Raw genomic sequence first — 23081 nt, 5'->3', positions numbered from 1 at the left:
ATATAATCAAAGTTTTTCCACCGCACCTCAGGTGAAACAACTTGTCTCTTCAAGTACTACCATAATGACCAACATTAAAATTCAGTAGTGTAGTAGGCCTAAGTATTCATTAAAAACAAGGAAGAGGTTTTATTTCACAAGTATATTCAATATACAGTTTGAACAGTAACACTGTGTTTGCATATTTAATTAGGTGCTTCAGTCAGAGCCGTGTACAGAGAGAGTAAAGCCAACTCGGTTTCCGAGTTGGTAGCAAATATGGCGTCCTGCAGTCACATGAATGTTTTTTTTTGGCCATACTCTCTGATTGGTCAAAAGCCCCCCCACGTGAATACAAGGTGCCATGTTTGCTACCAACTTTGAAACCGAGTTGGCCACACTTTCTCTTTACACGGCTTTGACTTGTGGTAATAGTTTCACTGATTTCATGGATTAATTACCAGTATATTTATTAGAAAGTGCACAAAATATTTATTCACATCGCAATTCTCATTTTTTCCAATTTTATATCGACTCATAATTTAAAAAAAGATTTAAAAAATATATATATACAGTGGGGCAAAAAAGTATTTAGTCAGCCACTGATTGTGCAAGTTCTCCCACTTAAAATGATGACAACTGTGAGAGACAGAATGTGAAGAAAAAATCCAGGAATTCACATTGTTGGAATTTTAAAGAATTTATTTGTCAATTATGGTGGAAAATAAGTATTTGGTCAACCATTCAAAGCTCTCACTGATGGAAGGAGGTTTTGGCTCAAAATCTCACGATACATGGCCCTATTCATTCTTTCCTTAACACGGATCAATCGTCCATGTCCCCCTTTCGCAGAAAAACAGCCCCAAAGCATGATGTTTCCACCCCCATGCTTCACAGTAGGTATGGTGTTCTTGGGATGCAACTCAGTATTCTTCTTCCTCCAAACACGACGAGTTGAGTTTATACCAAAAAGTTCTATTTTGGTTTCATCTGACCACATGACATTCTCCCAATCCTCTGCTGTATCATCCAGGTATCCATTTTGGTATAAATTCAACTCCTCATGTTTGGAGGAAGAAGAATATTGAGTTGCATCCCAAGAACACCATACCTACTGTGAAGCATGGGGGTGGAAACATCATGCTTTGGGGCTGTTTTTCTGCTAAGGGGACAGGACGATTGATCCGTGTTAAGGAAAGAATCAATGGGGCCACGTATCGTGAGATTTTGAGCCAAAACCTCCTTCCATCAGTGAGAGCTTGGAATGGTTGACCAAATACTTATTTTCCACCATAATTTACAAATAAATTCTTAAAAAATTCTACAATGTGAATTCCTGGATTTTTTTTCACATTCTGTCTCTCACAGTTGAAGTGTACCTATGATGAAAATTACAGACCTCTGTCATCATTTTAAGTGGGAGAACTTGCACAATCGGTGGCTGACTAAATACTTTTTTGCCCCACTGTATAACAACTGGACAGTACAGTTGTCCCTATCAGCTCAGTGTTAAATGTAAAATTTGAATAAAATAGTAATAATTGTGAAAGGTACCCATTCTAAGTGGTCATAGACTGGTCCATGAATTGATTTAGGTCCAACTTAAACCAGTTGAAAAACTTTTTCGGGTATTACCATTTAGTGTTCAATTGTACGGAATATGAACTGTACTGTGCAATCTACTAATAAAAGTTTCAATCAATCAATCAATGAATCAAAAGCTTCTAGTAGCTTTATCTCCCTCTGCATGCGCTTTAAAATTTGTCACAATACTATTAATTATTCTATCAATGTTAATTGAGCAATTTGCTCCTTACTGCTATTACAGTATTGGTTCTGTTGCTGCCGTGTCGTACCATATACTTGTTAGTTATAGACCATGTGGTCAAAGAGACCTTTCCACTTTCTAATGCACTTTAAATTAGTATTTAAGTCTCTCAAAAAAAACACCTTTCTCCGATTATTATTATTAGTTCCAAATAATGTCTCGTTCTCTTGGCTCTTGGCCGTTTGGGTAAACAAGCGCCCTAACTGTGAAAGTATTCATATGGTGGCCAGTGTTTGTAGCTAACATTCATTTAATTTCTCTTGCTTTTCTGTTATTCTGAATGCCTGCATGTGCCTTGAGTTTAACAAGACACATTTTCGCTTGGTCGTGCTGTTTTGAATCTGATGGGTGTTGATTGATCCATTAGTTTAACGTGGCATTAGCAGTTTTAGCCTGGGGCTTACTCTAAACGTGTCCATGCAGCCATGAACGACCTGCTGCAGACCATGGCGGTTGCCAGCTGCCCCGGAGCCGACTGGGCCGGCAGCACCGACATCCTAGATGCCGCCGAAACGGGAGATGTGGGTCGGCGCGGCGGCCAGCGCATGAAGGAACTCGCCTTTTCCACCAATGCCATCGACTGTGCGGCACTCACGCTGCCCTCTGCTGGACACAGGAGGGCCAAGCACAGGCTCCAGGTCAAAGGTCAGTGTGTGCGTGTGTGCGTGCGTGTGTTGTTACATAATATGGAACAGGGGTGTCCAAAGTGCGGCCCAGGGGGCATTTGCGACCTGCAGCTATTTTTTATGGCTCTCAGCACATTGTAAATAAACCATTACAAAAAAAACATAAAGAAGAAAAAAGAAAACAAAAGAGCAAAAAGACGATAACAAGTTGCACTGTTGACATTAATGATACAATGCTGCCATGCAGGTGTTGTTTTTTCAGTCATTGCTCCAAAAATAATGAATCAAAATTAATCATTCTTATGAATTATTGACCTATTCAAGGCTCCGACTACTTATCATAAATTTCACTTAATATGTTTTGGGGAGGGGCTTCACGGTGGCAGAGGGGTTAGTGCGTCTGCCTCACAATACGAAGTTCCTGCAGTCCTGGGTTCAAATCCAGGCTCGGGATCTTCCTGTGTGGAGTTTGCATGTTCTCCCCGTGAATGCGTGGGTTCCCTCCGGGTACTCCGGCTTCCTCCCACTTCCAAAGACATGGACCTGGGGATAGGTTGATTGGCAACACTAAATTGGCCGTAGTGTGTGAATGTGAGTGTGAATGTTGTCTGTCTATCTGTGTTGGCCCTGCGATGAGGTGGCGACTTGTCCAGGGTGTACCCCGCCTTCCGCCCGATTGTAGCTGAGATAGGCGCCAGCGCCCCCCGCGACCCCAAAAGGGAATAAGCGGTAGGAAATGGATGGGATGGATGTTTTGGGGAAAATATTGCAAAGTTTTCCTTGACAAAAAGTGCATAAAAATAAAACATTTTTAAATGAAAACTATATTAAAAAATTAAAATTGAAAGATAGAACTGAAATTGATCAAAAGACCTAAATCAAAATCATAGCTTTTTTTCGTAGGAGTCTAAAACTTTTTTTTTTTTAAATGCTTGCAATGCTTTAAACTGGAGTCACTTTTGTAGCCTTCAAAGCCCTCTAAAACAACTTCAAAACCCTCCAACGTGTTGTATACAAACTGCAAGCCTAATGTAGTGACAGACACATTTATAACAAAATGTAATATGTACAAAATTTAAATGATTTATTTCTGTTTCCACAGCAACACATTTCCAACTTCAGGAAACAAATGCGAGTGTGTTGTAATCATGGCAGACTTAGTAACAGACATCGAAGATGACTATTTTTGGACAAATAAGGTTTCACAACCTTATCTTTTTGAAGCTGAATATATGGAGGATGACCTGCTACGTATAGAAGCAAGTGCAAAGAAGAGGGTGAAATGTTGGAGCAGACAAAAGTCGAGAGAGTGAAAATTAGGAAATTTTAGCCAATCTACGCTGACATAAATGGCAGGTTTACCCAAAATAAACCGAAAAAACGTCCCCACCCAGCTGGAACAAACGCAGAACTGTCCATCGAGTGAGTCACTATAATATTGATCATGATACACGCAGCACTTCATGCATGTTATTACAACTACAGTACATACACTGTGTGGCTAGCTGCGTACAAACAAACAATGAAATGTAGGCTAATACTTTACAGACACTGTAATATGATTGTTCATGCTTTTCAGTCAGTACAAATTGGTGTCCTATCACATTGTGTTGTGCATTACAAACTCAAAAACCATTCAGCTGTTGCTGCATTAGCTTGCTTACCTCTTGCCGTAGCTAGCTTATGGCTAATGCCCTAGCACGCCGTCCCAAGACGACATGTTACTACACTACAAAAAGAGTTCCTCAGTGTTCGCTCTTACAATAAAATTGTACAGCTTGGTTATTATACAGGTTACGGAACGTAAATGAAGTATTGTTGACAGTTTTTGGATTTTTAAAATGATTTAGCGGCTACTATTAGCCGCTGAAAGAAGTTGAGGACTTCAAGTACCTAGGCGCATGGGTCAACTCAACTGAGCAAGATCTTAAAGTGAGGAAGGCACTTGCATGGAGGGCCCTGATCGGCATGACCAATGTATGGAACTCCAACCTCCCCCGCCAAATCAAACTCAGCTTCTTCTACGCGACAGTTGAGTCCGTTCTCCTCTATGGCAGCGAATGCTGGACCCTGAAGCCAACCATGGAGAAGTCTCTGGATGGTTGCTACACCAGGATGCTGCGTGCAGTGCTTAACATTGACAAGAGTGCGCACGTAACCAACAGAATCCTCTACAAGGGAATAGCAAGGGTGAGTGAGAAGATTGCTGTAAGGAGAATGAGACTTGCAGGACACTGCCAAAGACATCAGGAGCTGCCAGCCAGCAAATATGTGCTGTGGGAACCAACACATGGGCATCGGTCAAGAGGACGTTCCACACAGACCTACGTGGACGTACTCAAGAAGGATGCAGGAGCTCAGAGTACCAAGGAACTGGCCAAATGTATGGAGAATCGGGATGACTGGAAGCAACGATGGAAGGCTCGTCTGAGGACGACCTAGAGAGAGATTAGCTGCATTGCTAGCCACCTAAAACAAAACATCCATCCATCCATTTACTACCGCTTTTCCCTTTCGGGGTCCCAGGAGTGCTGGAGGCTATCCCAGCTGCATTCTGGCGGTAGGCGGCGTGCACCCTGGAGAAGTCGCCACCTCCTCGCAGGGCCAACACAGATAGACAGACAACATTCACACTCACATTCACACACTAGGGCCAATTTAGTGTTGCCAATCAACCTATCCCCAGGTGCATGTCTTTGGAAGTGGGAGGAAGCCGGAGTACCCGGAGAACCCACGCAGTCACAGGGAGAACATGCAAACTCCACACAGAAAGATTGAACTCAGGACCTTCGTATTGTGAGGAAATTTCTACAAATTGGTATGCAAAAAAAAATTAAAAAAACGTTTGTCTTCTTGTCTCTCATAAGGATTGTGAACAATAGGCAAAATTCCGCCCAAAATGTGCAGTTCCCCTTTAAGCGTTGAAAGTTAAAAAGAAAAAAAATGTCCTATTTATAACACTATTATGAGTGGGGCCATTTTAAATCGCTGAAAATTTTAGTGGAACTGTCATTGCTTCGATAGATAGAAGGAGTGCCGCGTGCCTGGTGACCCTTTTCTGTCAAAGACGTGAAGATATCCCCCTATTCGGAATTATGACAACAGGACATCTGCTGATTGGAGTAAGCGTTGCTCTGGTTTGTCGACAAAATGGAAGTTGCTGGCAGTCTTCAAAGTACCCCAAAGCTGCCACAAATGATTGGAGGATGCGGGAAGAACTGTGGATTACATCGGACTGTCTACCCCGCGGTTTAGAGGACCAGTCATGGACAATTAAGAGTGAAAAGCTAATTTTATTTTCACCCGCATAAAAAAATAATTCTTACTTGGATTGTTTCCCTCGCTTCGAGACTCTCCCGTAGGACAGCGCAGTGAAGACACAACAAACTCCCTTTTTGTCTTTCATGGACACACACCTGTTGTTGTTGACTTTGGACGAGACGGTACAATACATCAAGGCCGCGGAACAGAGACACACTACGGGCTTACACACACACACACATCCACAAAAATATATGCCACACATACACACCCCACCACCCTAACCCAACGCCCTCGACGCAAATCCCATAGGGGTGATGAATGGATGGTCAGCGCCTGAGAGCTGCGACCTACCACCATGACCTTGAACTACCTTCCCTCTGTTGCTAGATATCTCAAGATGTATGTTGTAATATGTTTTTTGCAATGGAGGTTTTTTCCTTGGACTCAGTCTGGACCCCTCCGGAGGGTATAGCCTTAGACTGACATTTCTTTTACTCCCCCCTTCTCTCAATGTCACCGTTTTCTCACCTTTTTAAGGAGCGCCTTAAGTGGCTGATCCGTTGGCGGTCTCGTCTTGTCCCCCCCCTTTAACAAATGTCTGCTCTTAGCGGGACTGTGCCGAAAATGAAATTTCGTTGTACTTGTGCAATGACAATAAAGATCTATCCTATCCTATCCTTCAAAAATAATTATGAATTAAAATCAATGATGTTTGGAATTATAGCCGTATTAAAGGGTTCCAATTTTTTGGGGGGGAAATATTACATAATTGTTTTTTTGACATTAAAAAAATCGGTTTTGTCAAAAAGGGCCCAAAACTAGAAAAACGTTTCTTTAGGCAGGTCTAGAGATGTATGCGTTGAATAATTTTTTTTTTTAAGTAATATAGGACTTAATATTTAAAAAATATATATGACTGAGACCCTTCTGGGGACCCTGGAACCAAACTTGAGGTGAGCACAAAAGATGAAAAAATATTACTAAAACAAATTATATGAAAATGGCCCCCGCATGCTCTCTTCTTTGAGTGTGTGGCCCTCAGTGGGAGAAGTTTGGACATTCCTGGTATAGCAAGATAACGTGATGTCATTTTCCTCCTCTTCGATAGATAACGCCTCCTGCGAAGATGTAGCAGCCTCCTCAGATGACCCAAAGAGTCAAGGTAAGCTCATAAAAAGGTGACAGATGTGGCAAAATGAGGTCAACAGCCCCCCTGGTGGACTTAGGGCCCTCCTGCTTGCCTCTTTGATTAAAACTGATCCACACTCGAAGCTATCTAAAGCAGGATTGACTGCAGCCTGCAAGACGCTTTTCAGGGCGATTAACTTACAGCAAGGCAGCAATAAATCAACACCACTTTAATGTCGCTGACCCAGATGTTGAACATTCATTAAACGAGGACCAAACCGCTTTTATCACTGTTAAGATGAGGTCCTAATTCTTCAAACCGCCGACACTCTCACCATGGCTCCTGGAAAAACATAGACCTGAACTTTCTCAGGTCATTCATGCATCAGTGGATGCTACTTAGCGGATGGCTTCCACTAAAAGGTCCATTTTCTACGTCTGTACTAACGAGATGTGTTTGTTCACCTTTAGAAGCGCTTTTGTAATGTTTTATAGCAGGAGTGTCCAAAGTTCGGTCATTTGCGGCCCGCAGCTTATTTTTGATTGGCCCGCAACACAATTTAAAAATACTAAAAAAAAACCTTAAAAAGTGGATTGAATGAGCAAACGGGTGAAATGTAATGAGAAATTGTTGGAATATTGACACTAATAACAAAAAAAACTACTCACATTTTTTTTTAAAAACCTTATAATCCATGAAGCGTTGAAAGTTTATAAGTTATTTTTAACACTTTTATGAATGGGAACTCTTGGATTCCTTAGCCCTTTAGTCTTCCCATCCATCCATTTTCTACCGCTTATTCCCTTTTGGGGTTGCGAGGGGCGCTGGCGCCTATCTCAGCTACAATCAGGCGGAAGGCGGCGTACACCCTGGACAAGTCGCCAGCTGATCGCAGGGCCAACACAGATAGACAGACAACATTCACACTCACATTCACACACTAGTGGCAATTTAGTGTTGCCAATCAACCTATCTCCAGGTGCATGTCTTTGGAAGTGGGAGGAAGCCGGAGTACCTGGAGGGAACCCACGCATTCACGGGGAGAACACGCAAACTCCACACAGAAAGATCCCGAGCCTGGGATTGAACCCAGGACTACTCAGGACATTCGTATTGTGGGGCAGACGCACTAACCTCTTTTCCACAGTGAAGCCACCCCTTTAGTCTGATTGTTCAAAAAAATAATAATGACCCAAGAGCAATGTTGTATGAATTATTTACCCATTTAATGCTCCAATTAATGGTAAATGGTAAATGGGTTGTACTTGTATAGCGCTTTTCTACCTTTTTAAGGAACTCAAAGCGCTTGACACTATTTCCACATTCACCCATTCACACACATTTATTTATTTATTTATTTAAAATGGCCCACATATTCTTTCATTTTAAAGTGTGGAAAAAGTTTGGACACCCCGGTTTTATACGTCCACATTAACTTAACAGATGCCATAAGTCACATACTGTACAACAACTCCAAAAGAAGGACTTAAAAGTTAGCAACACTAGCATAGCGACGCGAGCCACATGCTAACTGACACACTCGCATCACAGTAGCGGATTTGATAAATGTCGCCTTTCTTCTTCCGCACCGTGGCTGCTTTCTTTGTTCCTATGGGGGCCATATTGGGGCCGTATCCTGGCAGTCGGCCGCACTTCTTGCCCCTCCGCCTGGCAGGCGCCATCTGTTGTCCCAGCATGGGGTTGTGGACGCTGTCAAGCCTTCATGTTACTTCCTGTGTGTGTGTCACTACATGTTAGTGTTTATCAATCTGTCTGTCTTCCTTTTTGTCCCGCCCTCCCAGCCTCCAGACCCTCCAGTTTCCATAGCAACAGGACCACCAGTAGTAATAGTAACAATAACTCCCAGCTCACCTCTCCCCTGGAGGGCAAAGGTACCCTCCTCTTCCTTCTCCTTTTGGATTATGGTTGTCGGACCGCATTACACAACGTTAGACAGTTTATGACACATGCTAACGCGATGGCGTCCCCGCAGGCACGTTGAACGGCAGCCTGAGTCGTCCTCACAGCGAGAGCAGCGGCGAGTTCAGTCTGAGTTTGGACCAGGAGGCGTGGTCAAGCAGCGGCAGCAGTCCCGTCCAGCAGCCTTCGTCTTCGCGCTCGTCCCACCAGAGCCCCGTGCCCACCCGGTGCTCCTTGGAGCCGCCGAGCAACGCCACGGGAAGCACCGCCCCGCTTCAGATCAGGAAGACGGCGTCGCCGGGCAGCGAGGTGCTTTCTCTGCAGCAGTTCCTTGATGAGGGCATCGACCCCGCAGAGGTGAGACTGCTCACCATCTTACTTTGTTTGTGCTTTTATCAGATCAGTTGTATTTTTTGTTTTTAATTGTACATTCTACAGGTAAGATGATAAAATACTGGCGTACCCCAGGGATCTATCTTGGGACCAAAATTGTTCAATCTCTATGCAAACGACAGCTGTGAAATTACAAAGGATTCAAAGCTAGACGGAGTAGACAGTGACAGGGTAAAATAAATCACATTTCCAGGTGTAATAGTAGATAATAAAATAAAGTGGGCATTCCCTATTAAAATATACAACATAAGATGGCAAGAAATACTTCAAAATTGATTAAAAAAAAATCTGTTCTCGACCAAAAATCCCTCCATATTCTCTACTGCTGGTCAAACTTTGTGTTTGCAAAGAAAGTAAATTATAATTAGAATTGAATACATAAATTGTGTTAAATGTCATGTATGTATTTTATGTACAATCACATTTAATCAATTATTTCATTATTTCACTGTTTAATAATAATTTAATGATGTATTTATATATTTTACAATTTAATTTATTCAAGATTGATTTAGTTATTTATTGACTTGATTAATTGTTTTACAATTTAATTATTTTTCATGATTTGAAAATGTATCTAATTTCAGGATTTATTTAATGATTTCCCAATTAATTAGTTATTTATTTCATGATTATATTAGTTTATTTTAGGATTTAATTATTTATTAAAATTTCTGTGATTTATTTCACAATTTATTTAGTCATTTCATTATTGGATTAATTATTTCACAATTTAAATATTTCATGATTTAAGAATTTATTTAATCATTTCATGATTTATTTCATTACTCTACATTTACGTTATCTAATAATTGATTTAATCATTTCATGGTTTATTTAATTAATTATATATTTCATAATTGCGTTATGCATTTATATTTCCATTATTTATTTATTTCATATTTCATCATTGAATTATTTGATTATATATTTACTGATTTAATTATTCATTGATTTATTTAATTATTTTATCATTTAATTATTTAATAATTTATTTATAGATTTCAGGATCTGATTAATAATTTCACAATTTGATTAATTATTTAATAATTTAATGATATATTTAATTATTTCATGAACATTTGTGTCCGCGCTTATTTATTTGTTTTATTTTGTCGTATTTGATGCTCCATACTTTTGATGCTAAGTGCTTTTTTTCCCGCAAATGAAACCTCCACTGATGTCACTTCCCCTCCTGTGGTGTAGTCGGGCAGCCAGGAGAACCTGACCGTGGACTCTCCTCGCCTCTCCACTTCGTCTGACCGCACCCCCAAAGAGCGCCCCGCCACCAAAGGGCGCGGCATACTACGCTCCTCCAGCGGGAAAGCGGCGCCGGTCAGCGCCGATCGCCCGCCCAGGTCCTCGGGGCAACCGGGGCGCCCGACCCTGCGCAAGGCGGAGAGCACCCGCGTGAGGGGCTCGGCCCGGCCCAGCCTGTCCACGCAGGGCAAGGCCACGTCGGTGTCGGAGCGCCTGGACTCGGCCTCGTCCACGCTGCCCCGCGCCAGCAGCGTCATCTCCACGGCGGAGGGCAGCTCGCGGCGCACCAGCATCCACGACATGCTGTCTAAGGACAGCCGCCAGCCCGTGTCCGTCGACGCGTCACCTCCTGCCGGTCCCGCCAAACCCGGGCTCCGTGCCCATCCCGCACCCAGTGAGTACCACCCAAAGGTACCCTCTAACACCACCATGCCAAAGTCCACCAGCTTACCCTGCCATAGCGGGGACGACCCCGACCTCCCGACCCTCGAGTCTTTCCTGGGCCCTTCCTTCACCGCGGAGTCGGTCTTCATGGACTCAATCTTTAGCGAGTCTTCGGGCAAAAACCTCCCCTTCCTGTCCCTCAACCCCACCCTGGTCAGCAACATCAGCGGACCCCCCGCCGCTAACTACACCTCCGGCCAGAACCAGACCACCCAGCAGAGCCAATCAGACGACCTGCAGAGGTCCGGTCCAGAACCTGTGGACCATTTGGACTCAGAGGAGAACCAGTCGCTGTGGTTCGAGTACGGGTGTGTGTAAAGGACGGAAGGGGAGGTTCTGGCCTGCTGACAGACGCTCACACAACTCGTGCATGAATATTTCTTTTTTTCCCTCTTATGGTGTTCTGATCTGTTCCTCACTAGTTTTGACCGTGACTATTACCTGCATCAGGGCTATTGTTCCAGTCAATAGCCTGGTCCCACCCAGAAACCAATGTCATTTTCCACCTGCACCTTTTTCAAGCTCGCATTTAAATGGCTTTTTCTTTGGTTTTGGTGCTTACCGTATTTCCTTGAATTGCCGCAGGGCATATGGGTCAAACTCGCTTCGCAAAATAATTAGCGCATGCTTAGTATTACCGCCTGGTCAAACTCGTGACGTCACGAGTGACACTTCCCCTGTCATCATTTTCAAAATGGAGGAGGCTGATTTCAATACCGGTAATTTGAAATCGCATAAAGGGAAGAAGATTAAGAGCTATTCATTAGGATTTAAGGTCCAAGCTTATTTCACACTGAAATTTTTACTGCATGCCTTTGGTAAGTGCCGGAGTGAGAAGAGGTTTTAAAATAATTAGCGCGTGCTTACTTTTACCACATGCCTTTGGTAAGCGCAGGAGTGAGAAGAGGTTTTAAATTAATTAGCGCCCCGGCGGCAATTCAAGGAAATACGGTGTGTGATTTCCCCCGGGAAGTGGGCTTCTTCTTCCTCATATTTGACCCGGTGACTAAAGTGGCGTTGGCGGAAGTGAAAAGCGAGTTTGCGTGAAGGTCGTAACGAAAGTGATGCTGGGGACTTGTACATACGCGCTAACTTATAACCTCTCAAAGACGAGCACTGCTTCCTGTGCTAACTTGTAGAGTCTTTATTTATTCCCTCTAGCTGTTGTTGTTATTATTATTATTATTATGTGTGTGTGTGTGTGTGCGTGCACGTGTAACAACCACATTGCTTTGTCCCACAGATGTGGAGGGCAGAAAGTCAAAAAGCAGGAGTGGCGAGCCGCCAAGTTGCTAAGCCCCGCCCACGTCTTCCCTCTGATGGGGGCGCGTGGTGAGTGAGTGCGGGTGGTTTGGGTGGATGGTGGGTGCTTGTCTCCATGGGAACCTCCAACATGGTGTCATACCTTACTCCCTGCCCCGAAACTAAAACCACAGACGCCTCCAACATGGCACTCCATGTGGCCTTTTTTTTTCTTAGTTTGTTTGCATGGCTTTTTGTGTGTTGCTATGACGACACCTGCAGTTCCCGGCCGGCTGCTTCCTGTTTCCTTTCATTCCCATCATCATCAACTTCCTTTCCTACTTCCTGTCAGTCTCTTAAGTGTGTATCAGCCCTCACATTTCAGCACGCATCCTATCAAGGGGACAATACTATAGAAATGATGCACTTTGAAGTACCGTATTTTCCGCACCATTGAACACACCGTCATACGTACAAGCCGCACCCACTAAATTTTAGAAGAAAAAAATATTTTCTATATATAAGTTGTAAAAATAAGTTATTTACACACAAACATAAATTATTAAAACCCAATTGTTTCCAAACAGTGACTGTAGCTATGTGAGCTAGCTTCAATCCTCTAAACCAGGAGATAAATTTGCTAAGTATAAAAATGAGCCGGAATTTTTGAATGAAAGAAACTGCTATGCTAAATGTGTCCACTAGATGTCACAATAGCAATTCTTTGTATATTTGTCGATGATGCTAAATATGTAAAAAAAATAATAAAAATAAACCACATGATGTTAGTGCACCAGTTGAGGAAAGTAATTTGATTTTGATATTATATTTTTATCTTTATAGATTGAAAATTAACACCAATGAGTTGACTGATGTACATTATCACATAATTTAATCAGAAAGTATAAATAACGGCAAAAAAAGTTAGAATACTATTAAACACAACATGTAAGTGTAAAAAAAAAAAAGCAACAACATTATGATTTGTAAATTTTCTTGTTCTATTTTTAAACAAAGAAAACAATCACAAGTTGTCTTTATTTTTAAGTTATCGTGCCGTTATTTTACCAGTCCGGCCCACTTGGGAGTACGTTTTTCTCCACGTGGCCCCCCATCTAAAATGAGTTTGACACCCCTGCTCTAAAGAGATTCAAAAACTCCAGTGACGTTTTAGTGAATTTTTGAAACGGAAACAACACAAAAAAAAATCCATTTTAAATTATCAATTCTAAAACAGACACTCGTGAATGTGTTAGCATATTAGCTGATGCTAACGATGCAAGCTTCACGTGCAAATATGCATGAAAACACTTGGGACGGTGTAGTAAGGAAAAATTGTTGTAGTTATATTGCAAAACTCACAAACGTTGCTCAGAGTGATGAATGAAGAACCCATGCGAGTAGGAACGTTAAGGACGGCTAGGAGACGGAACGGCACTTGTACTTTAGGTTTTAAGCTCGAAACAGAAAGGCACTGCAGCACCTGCAATAAGAATAACACACCTTTTCAGTGTCTTTGCTTGTTTTTTGTTTTTTTTTACTGTTTCCATAATCCATAAATTAAGCCACCGGGTTCAAAGGGTAGGTAAAATAATTGCAGCTTATAGTTCGTAATTTACTGTACAGCTTGTATAGCAGCAGGAATTAATTGTACACACTTATTATTGTGTATCACAGTGAACACCAGCGTTCCCTCAATGAAACCTCATCTCTCTCAAATCCGGCGGCACTCGTGCACGTTAACACCACCTTACTTGACCGTGGGCAAGACACAATCATTTTTCTCCTCACTTTCTATTTAGACTTTTTTTCACAAGCTATACACGGACTACTCTTAAAAATAGAATAATAATTTTAGACTCTTTCACATGCTATACAAGCTGTACACGGACTACTCTAAAGAAAATAAGACTTTTGACTATTTTTAGTAGTGACCCTTGACAAGATACGCTGTCATGAAAATACTGAGATGTCCTTTTCTTGCCTACTTGTTTCTGAACTGCTCTCTCCATCTTCACACTCTTCTTCTATTTTTCTTCTTCTTGCCTTGCCGGGGAGCTCAGCAAGCGAGGTGGCCTTGGAGTGTCGGAAGCCGAGTAGAGAGCGGCGTCCGCAGGGAGGAGAGAGAAAAAAAAGATTGTAAAATCCTGCGTGTTTATTTCTTCCCGCGCCTGAGTAGAGAACGTTTGCCTCCGTCTCTCTTTGGTTTTTTTTTTCTTCCTTGAATCAAGGAAACAGACGAAGATGTACCAGTTATTTCCCTGTTCCCCTTTTTTTTTTTTTTGTTTGTTTGTTTGTGGCGGACTGCACTGCAACGTGTCCTTCAGCGTGATGGACTGTGACGATACACTACACTTTGTGGAAAAATGAAAGACGATTTAAGTGCCAATGTTCAAGTCACAGCCAAAAAGAGGAGAAAAGGGAGATTGTGTTTGAGCAGCACAATTGATTGACGGCATGGTTCAAGTCTCACATGCTTCCAACTGGAGAACGACAATGTGCATGGAGCAGTCAGTGGACCAATCAGCACGCTTCGTCTGGATTCAAAATGACTGCATAAGCCATGACAGTTGTGTGTGTGCGTGTGTACACGTGTGTCTCATCTTAACTTGCGTAACAATAGGATCAAGTAAGTCAGTTCTCTGTCATCTTACTCTCACACACATTAATCAGAAAAGCACACACACACTCTTTCTCTCAGTAAGCCAACTTTCAAAAGTGTCTAGCTGACCTTTGACCTGCAGAGCATTATTGTTGCCGTGACGACAAACACAATGGCGCTGGCGAGTTTTCCTCTTTTTCCACTTTTGCATAAATCCATTTGATGTCATTAAAATTCATCAAGAGCAACGTGTGTGTGTATGTTCACTTTTTTTCCTGTCTTACTAGTGGTTATTTTATCAACTGCAGAGAGTTGCAGGTGTTTATTATATCGTATTACTGTATATACAATACCAGTCAGGTATTTTTCACCCATTCTCATGCTATTTAATGAGTGCGTATTTTATATTTTAGAATATGTTAATCATTAATAAATAATAAACAATTTTCTGTGAGGGACATTTCAAAATATTGTTGCCTGAAACATTTTAAAATGTTATATTTTAGTATTTGAAAAATATTTTCCCCACGAATGATTAAAATAAACAAAAAAATATATGCATGTTATCTAATTAATTATTCATGTTTACATTAATTAAATGTATTATGTTCAATATTTATAACGTACGTACATATATAGTATATATACTGTATCTATATATATGTGTATATATGCATGTATATATGTATATATACATACTTATATATGTGTATATGTATATATATAATATATAATTATGTATATGTATTATATACAAAAGTATGTGTGTGTATATTGTATATATATATATATATGTATATGTCTATATATGTATGTATATGTATATATATACACAGGTGCTGTTCATATTAGAATATCATGAAAAAGTTTATTTCAGTAATTATATTTAGAACGGGAAACTTACATATTATATCAATTCATTACACACATAGTGATATATTTGAAATGTTTATTTCTTTAAATTTTGATCATTAGTACTGACAATTACTGAAAATCCCAAATTCAGTATCTCAGAAAATTAGAATATTACTTACGACTAGTACCCAAAAATATTTTTTAGAAATGTGTGCCAACTGAAAAGTGTGAACATGGAAAGTTTCAGTATGTAAAGCAATCAATACTTAGTTGGAGCTCATTTTGCCTGAATTGCTGCAGCAATACGGCGTGGCATGGAGTCCACCAGTCTGTTGCACTCCTCAGGTGTTATGAGAGCCCAGGTTGCTTTAATAGTGGCCTTCAGCTCTTCAGCATTGTTGGGTCTGGCATCTCGCATCTTCCGCTTCACAATACCCCATAGGTTTTCTATGGGGTTAAGGTCAGGTGAGTTTGCAGGCCAATCAAGAACAGGGATACCATGGTCCTTAAACCAGGTACTGGTAGATTTGGCACTGTGTGCAGGTGCCAAGTCATGTTGGAAAATGAAATCTTCACCTCCATAAAATTGGTCTGTGGCAGGCAGCATAAAGTGTTCTAAAACTTCCTGGTAGACTGCTGCATTGACCCTAGACCTCAGGAAACAAAGTGGACCAACACCAGCAAATGACATGGCACCCCAGACCATTACCGATTGTGGAAATTTGACACTGGACTTCAGGCAACGTGGATTCTGTGCCTCTCCTGTCTTCCTCCAGACTCTGGGACCTTGATTTCCAAAGGAGATACAAAATTTACTTTCATCTGAAAACATAACTTTGGACCACTCAGCAGCAGTCCAGTCGAGCCCAGACGAGACGCTTTTGACGTTGTCTCTCATTCAAGAGTGGCTTTACACAAGGAATGCGCCAGCTGAAGCCCATATCTTGCATACGTCGGTGCGTGGTGGTTCTTGAAGCACTGACTCCAGCTGCAGTCCACTCTTTGTGGATCTCCCCCACATTTTTGAATCGGTTTTGTTTGACAATCCTCTTCAGGGCGCGGTTATCCCTCTTGCTTGTACACTTTTTCCTACCACATCTTTGTCCTCTCTATTAATGTGCTTGGACACAGAGCTCTGGGAACATCCAACCTCTTTGGCAATGACGTTTTGTGTCTTGCCCTCCTTCTTTAAAGTATCAATGGTCATCTTTTGGACAGTTGTCAAGTCAGCAGTCTTCCCCATGATTGTGTGTCATACAGAATCAAAGCCGGAGACCATTTAAAGGCTTTTCCAGGTGTTTTGAGTTAGTTAGCTAATTAGAGTGTAGCACCAGGTGTCTTCAATATCTGACCTTTTCACCATATTCTAATTTTCTGAGATGTTGAATTTAGGGTTTTCATTGGTTGTCAGTTATAATCATCTCATTTTTGGCAAAAAACACTTGAAATGTATCAGTCTGTTTGGAATGAATGTATACATTCTACAAGTTTGACTTTCTAAATGGAATTAGTGAAAGAAATAAACTTTTTCATGATATTCTAATAATATGACCAGCACCTGTATGTGTGTGTACAGGATGTATATATCAATCCATCAATTTTGTACCGTTTGTCCCTCTCGGGGTCACGGGGGGTGCTGGAGCTTATCCCAGCTGCATTCGGGCGCCACCTCATTGCAGAGTGCTTTTATAATTGATGACAAAACGTACTGTATTGGTTAGTATAGAAGTATATATGAAACTATATACAATGGATATATGTTATATAAAGTAATATATTTCAAAATGACTGCAGTATCAAATGTAATCCATTTCAAACATGACGAAATATACAGTATCAGTGTGAATATACAAATACTAGTAAACAATATATATACATATATATTGCATACAATAATATATATGAAAATAAATACAGAATAAGTCATACAATAAAATTAGAAAGTGTTACTGTTTTATTATAAATTCATTATAAACATCAACTATAACCTGGTCTATAGCGCATTCTAGTGGTAATTTGGAGAACTGCATTTGGGAAACAGGTGGGATAAACGTTACACCCATAGACATCTACACCTGCGGCGATTAGGAGGCGACTTGTCCAGGGTGTACAGCATCTTCCGCCCGATTGTAGCTGAGATAGGCAACAGTGACCCCAAAGGGAATAAGCAGTAGAAAATGGATGGATGGATGGACATCTACACCTGCAAACTTTCATATATCAGTACAGTGCTACTTTAAGAGGGTACAGCATCAAGATGACTTGGTAACTTTTTTGCTATCTGAAAATGGCCAAAACAGTCTATATTGTAAGCATATAATGAAAGGTAGAGATTTGAAAATGCACTTTTACATTTTCACATCGTCATTTCCTCTGTTTGGATGAGTTGATATTTTAACCAGAATTGTGCATACATTTAGTAAAGGAGTGATGAATACAATGCATTTTATTTTGAAGGGAAACCCGTCATTAAAGGATCAGTAATCTATGTCAGTGGTTCTCAACCTTTTTTCAGAGATGTTCCCCCTGTGAACATTTTTTAAATTCAAGTATACCTAATCAGAGCCAAGCATTTTTGGTTGAAAAAAAGATATAAAGAAGTAAAATACAGCACTATGTCATCAGTTTATGATTTATTAAATTGTATAACATTGCAAAATATTGCTCATTTGTAGTGGTCTTTCTTGAACTATTTGGAAAAAAAGATGTAAAAATAACTTAAAACTTGTTGAAAAATAAACAAGCGATTCAATTATGAATAAAGATTTCTACACACCGTATTGCCTTGAATTGCCGCAGGGCATATAGTATGCGCCTGCTTTGAATTACTGTTGGGTCAAACTCGCTTCGCAAAATAATTAGCGCATGCTTAGTGTTACCGCCTGTTCAAACTCGTGACGTCACGAGGGACACGTCCCCTGTCATCATTTTCAGGCTGATTTCAATACCGGTAATTTGAAATCGCATAAAGGGAAGAAGATTAAGAGCTATTCAGTAGGATTTAAGGTCCAAGCTTCCATCACACTCAATTTTTACTGCATGCCTTTGGTAAGTACCGGAGTGAGAAGAGGTTTTAAAATAATTAGCGCATGCTTACCTTTACCGCATGTCTTTGGTAAGCGCAGGAGTGAGAAGAGGTTTTAAAATAATTAGCGCTCCAGGGGTAATTCAAGGAAATACGGTAGAAGTAATCATCAACTTAAAGTGTCCTCTTTGGGGATTGTAATAGAGATCCATCTGGATTCATGAACTTAATTCGAAACATTTCTTCACATTAAAAGAAATCTTTAACATCAATATTTATGGAACATGTCCACACAAAAAATCTAGCTGTCAACACTGAATATTGCATTGTTGCATTTATTTTCACAACTTACATTCATTTTTTGTTGAAGTATTATTCAATAAATATATTTATAAAGGATTTTTGAATTGTTGCTATTTTTAGAAAATGTTTAAAATTTCACGTACCCCTTGGCATACGTTTAAGGACCCCCAGGGGCAGGGGGGCCGAAACGGGGGGGGGGGGGGGAGATGGATTCTAGGGGCCCATGACGGAGGGGGGCCCAGAGAGGCCCCTAATGATGATGAAATGATGTGTTGGGGGCCCTGTAAAGATTATTTTCATGGGGCTCAAAATCCCTAGCGGCCCCCCTGCCCAGGGGTACGCGTACCCCCATTTGAGAACCACTGCTCTTTGATTGATTGATTGATACTTTTATTAGTAGATTGCACAGTACAGTACATATTCCGTACAATTGACCACTAAATGGTAACACCCGAATAAGTTTTTCAACTTGTTTAAGTCGGGGTCCACGTTAATCAATTCATTCTATGTAATAAAAATCAGTTGTGCAATGAGATTGTAATAAAACTAATTGGATTTCATGACGAAGCACTATTTTTAAGGAATATACATTCAATTTTTGTGCATAAATAATGATTTTGTATCTGATAGTGTTGAGAGTTGTACTTACAAAACGTATTAACCGGAAATACCATTTTTTTTTAATGTTAATTTCCTGTTGTAAGACGGACCTTTTTTGTCGTCGGACGCAAAACCTCAACGGCCAATCAGAATCATTTGTCTCAAAGGCACTTCCGCCCATGTGACAAACTGTCATGGAAGCCCGCTCGCGCATGTCTTGGTCGTAAAGTCACTCTTTTTTTGATTTGGTATTTGTTCCAAAATGGGGTTTTTACTCCAGCTAGGCCGCGTTTTTCCTCTCCGCCACGTTCGCTGGTGTCACCAGAGTGTTTACAGAAGTCACGAACATGTACGACGCGTGGCAGTGGACCTTGGAGAGAAGTGAGTGGACTTTTCCTTGCCCTAGTCTCCCATTCATTCTGATAAGTTTCAATTTACCCAGAAGGGCTCCTCAGGTGAAGGTCACAACAATAAGACACTATCAATCAATGATTATTTATGTGTGGAGCAGCAGACGGCGTCCACAAAGTACATCCATACATACACAACGACGTCCTCGGTTCTGATTCCGCATCAGGGCAAGAAAAAACTCAACCCAATGGGACAATGAGAAACCTTGGACAGGTCCAGGAATGTTTCATAATGTCTTAGCTTAGCCTTATTTCTACAAGCACATGAAGCGAGTGCAATGATTATTCGAGCTCATTCTGATTTTGTAGGTTCACCCCATAACAAATACATAAACAGCTCCAAATTGTAATGGTAAATTTAATCTAGAGATGTCCAATAATGGCTTTTTTGCCGATATTGTCCAACTCTTACCTACTGATTACAACAGTGGTTCTTAACCTGGGTTCGATCGAACCCTAAGGGTTCGGTGAGTCAGCTTCAGGGGTTCGGCGGAGGTCAAAACACACCCGACTCATCGTGTAAATACAAACTTCTCCCTATCGGCGTATTACGGATACGGCAACAGCTGATTGATTTGCTGGTGTGTCATTTGTTGTGAGTTTATGCACTGTGTTGGTTTTGTTTGAACAAGGTGATGTTCATGCACGGTTCATTTTGTGCACCAATAAAAAAAAACATGGTAACACTTTAGTATGGGTAACATATTCACCATTAATCAGTTGCTTATTGACATACAAGTTAGTGACATAGTGGCTCTTAATTAGTCATTATTAAGTACTTATTAATACCTTATTCGGCATGACCTTATTATAACCCTAACCCTCTAACCCTGACCCTAACCCTAACCAAATAACTCTAAATTAAGTCTTTATTACTTAGAATATGTTCCCTTAGTGTTCGAATAACTCTAAATTAAGTCTTTATTACTTAAAATATGTTCCCCTAGTGTTCGAATAACTCTAAATTAAGTCTTTGTTACTTAGAATATGTTACCCATACTAAAGTGTTACCAGAAACTTATAACTTTGTCTTGAATTCAAAGGCCTACTGAAATGAGATTTTCTTATTTAAACGGGAATAGCAGGTCCATTCTATGTGTCATACTTGATCATTTCGCGATATTGCCATATTTCTGCTGAAAGGATTTAATAGAGAACATCGACGATAAAGTTAAAAACTTTTGGTCGCCAATAGAAAAGCCCTGCCTTTACCGGAAGTGTGTGCGCGTGACGTCACGAGTAGCAGGGCTCCACACATATTCACAATGTTTATAATGGGAGCCACCAAGCAGTAAGAGCAATTCGGACCAAGAAAGCGACAATTTCCCCATTAATTTGAGTGAGGATGAAAGATTTGTGGATGAGGACGTTTAGAGTGAAGTACTAGATAAAAAAAAAAAAAAAAGAGCAGAATAAAAAAGAAAAAGCGACGGCGGAAGGCATTGTTTCCGATGTAATTAGACACATTTACTAGGATAATTCTGGAAGATCCCTTATCTGCTTATTGTTTTAATAGTGTTTTAGTGAGATTCTAAAGACATACCTGAAAGTCGGATGGCTGCGGTGAATGCCAGTGTCTCTCAGAGAAGCCAATGGAGGAGCCAAGATCCCAGCTGCCTTTTTGAGCTGCAGGAGGAAGTCCCATAATCCACTGATTTCTCCGGTAAGACTTAATTTCACAATTTTCCCATCCAAAGACATGCTGGTTGACGTAGAGAAACATGTTTGCTTGACCGCTCTGTGTTAAAGCTTCACAACAAACAAAGAAACACCGGCTGTGTCTCGGTGCTAAAGACAGCTGCAATCCCCCGCTTTCCACCAACAGCATTGTTCTTTATAGTCTCCATTAATAAATGAACAAATTGCAAAAGATTCAGCAACACAGATGTGCAAAATACTGTGTAATTATGCGGTTAAAGCAGACGACTTTTATCCGCGAGTCGTGCAGCGCTATTTCCTTACAGTCCGTGACGTCACGCGCATGCGTCATCATTCCGCAACAATAAACTCAGCGGGAAATTTAGAATTGCAATTTAGTAAACTAAACCGGCCGTATTGGCATGTGTTGCAATGTTAATATTTCATCATTGATTTATAAACTATCAGACTGCGTGGTCGGTAGTTGTGGGTTTCAGTAGGCCTTTAAATACAGATTACGATATCAACCGATACCAATATATACAGTTGTTAAATGCCTATTTTAGTTATGACGCCCCGCTGGATGCATTAAACAATGTAACAAGGTTTTCTAAGATAAATCAACTAAAGTTGTGGAAAAAAATGCCAACATGGCACTGCCATATTTATTATTGAAGTCACAAAATACATTATTTTTTTAACATGCCTGTTAAAAAAAAGCATGAAGAGGTTGAGGTGGGAGGGCTGGGTGTATATTGTAGAGTTAGAGCTGCAAGGGATTCTGGGTATTTGTTCTGTTGTGTTTATGTTATGATACGGTGCGGATGTGCTCCCGAAATGTGTTTGTCATTCTTGTTTGGTGTGGGTTCACAGTGTGGTGGATATTTGTAACAGTGTTAAAGATTTTTATTTGGCCACCCTCAGTGTGACCTGTATGGTTGTTGACCAAGTATGCATGCATTCACTTGTGTGTGTGAAAAATCGTAGATATTATGTGATTCGACCGGCACGCAAAGGCAGTGCCTTTAATGTTTATTGGTGCTGTGTACTTCTCCCTACGTCCGTGTACCACTCCGTACAGCGGCTTTTCAAAAAGTCTTAAATTTTACTTTTTAAAACTGACACCGATAATTTCCGATATTATATTTTAAAGCATTCATCGGCCGATAATTTTGGCAGTTCGATATTATCGGAAATCTCTAATTTAATCTAACGTGCAGAACCTGGAAACAAAATGTAAGAAGTGTTATGAAATAACTAAAACAAACCTCGGTTGGAAAGCACATCAATCGGATGTTTCTCTTTGTCGGTCTCTACCACCTTCCACTCCTCTTCACACATCAAAACGTCCATGTTTTGAGGCCGTCGCTTGGCAACTCCAGACCTCGAAGGTCCAGAGACTTGTTAGGTCAATCCAAGTTTGGTATTGGTTATCTGTCTCATATCAACAAAAAAACAAAACAAGTATTGGATTATATCAGCTTGCATCTAAAATGTGCGATACATGAAGTCCTGCAGTGTGTTTACTCGTGCAAATATGGACAGCCAGTTAATATCTACATG

The 23081-nt window shown here is 40.7% G+C and overlaps 2 protein-coding genes across 10 annotated transcripts in view; both read left to right on the top strand.

Moving 5' to 3' along the window:
• LOC133559457 (girdin-like) overlaps window positions 1-14935 on the top strand; it is a 183008-nt gene extending 168073 nt beyond the window's left edge. For 3 of the 7 annotated variants that reach the window (XM_061911231.1, XM_061911229.1, XM_061911228.1), the window contains 5 exons: window positions 2231-2452; window positions 6806-6859; window positions 8629-8718; window positions 8820-9103; window positions 10346-14935. In XM_061911231.1, coding sequence (XP_061767215.1) covers window positions 2231-2452; window positions 6806-6859; window positions 8629-8718; window positions 8820-9103; window positions 10346-11161 — 1466 coding nt within the window. In that variant the 3' untranslated portion in view covers window positions 11162-14935. The remainder of the gene's footprint in view (window positions 1-2230; window positions 2453-6805; window positions 6860-8628; window positions 8719-8819; window positions 9104-10345) is intronic. The other 4 variants (XM_061911233.1, XR_009808177.1, XM_061911232.1 and 1 more) reach the window with 4 other exon arrangements.
• Window positions 14936-19620: 4685 nt separating this feature from the next.
• Window positions 19621-23081, top strand: part of LOC133559456 (polyribonucleotide nucleotidyltransferase 1, mitochondrial) — a 29518-nt gene continuing 26057 nt past the window's right edge. The window contains exons 1-2 of one of the 3 annotated variants that reach the window (XM_061911227.1): window positions 19720-19851; window positions 21397-21543. Coding sequence is in view for 2 of the 3 variants with exons in the window: in XM_061911226.1 (XP_061767210.1) it covers window positions 19733-19851 (119 nt within the window). In the remaining variant the exon portion in view is untranslated. Of the gene's footprint in view, window positions 19852-21396; window positions 21544-23081 lie in introns of all 3 variants that reach the window. The other 2 variants (XM_061911226.1, XM_061911225.1) reach the window with 2 other exon arrangements.

This window comes from Nerophis ophidion, linkage group LG09 (assembly GCF_033978795.1).
Source record: "Nerophis ophidion isolate RoL-2023_Sa linkage group LG09, RoL_Noph_v1.0, whole genome shotgun sequence".
NCBI lineage: Eukaryota > Metazoa > Chordata > Actinopteri > Syngnathiformes > Syngnathidae > Nerophis > Nerophis ophidion.
The sequence above is the reverse complement of the archived record's forward strand: the minus strand, read 5'-3'. Positions and strand labels throughout refer to the sequence as shown.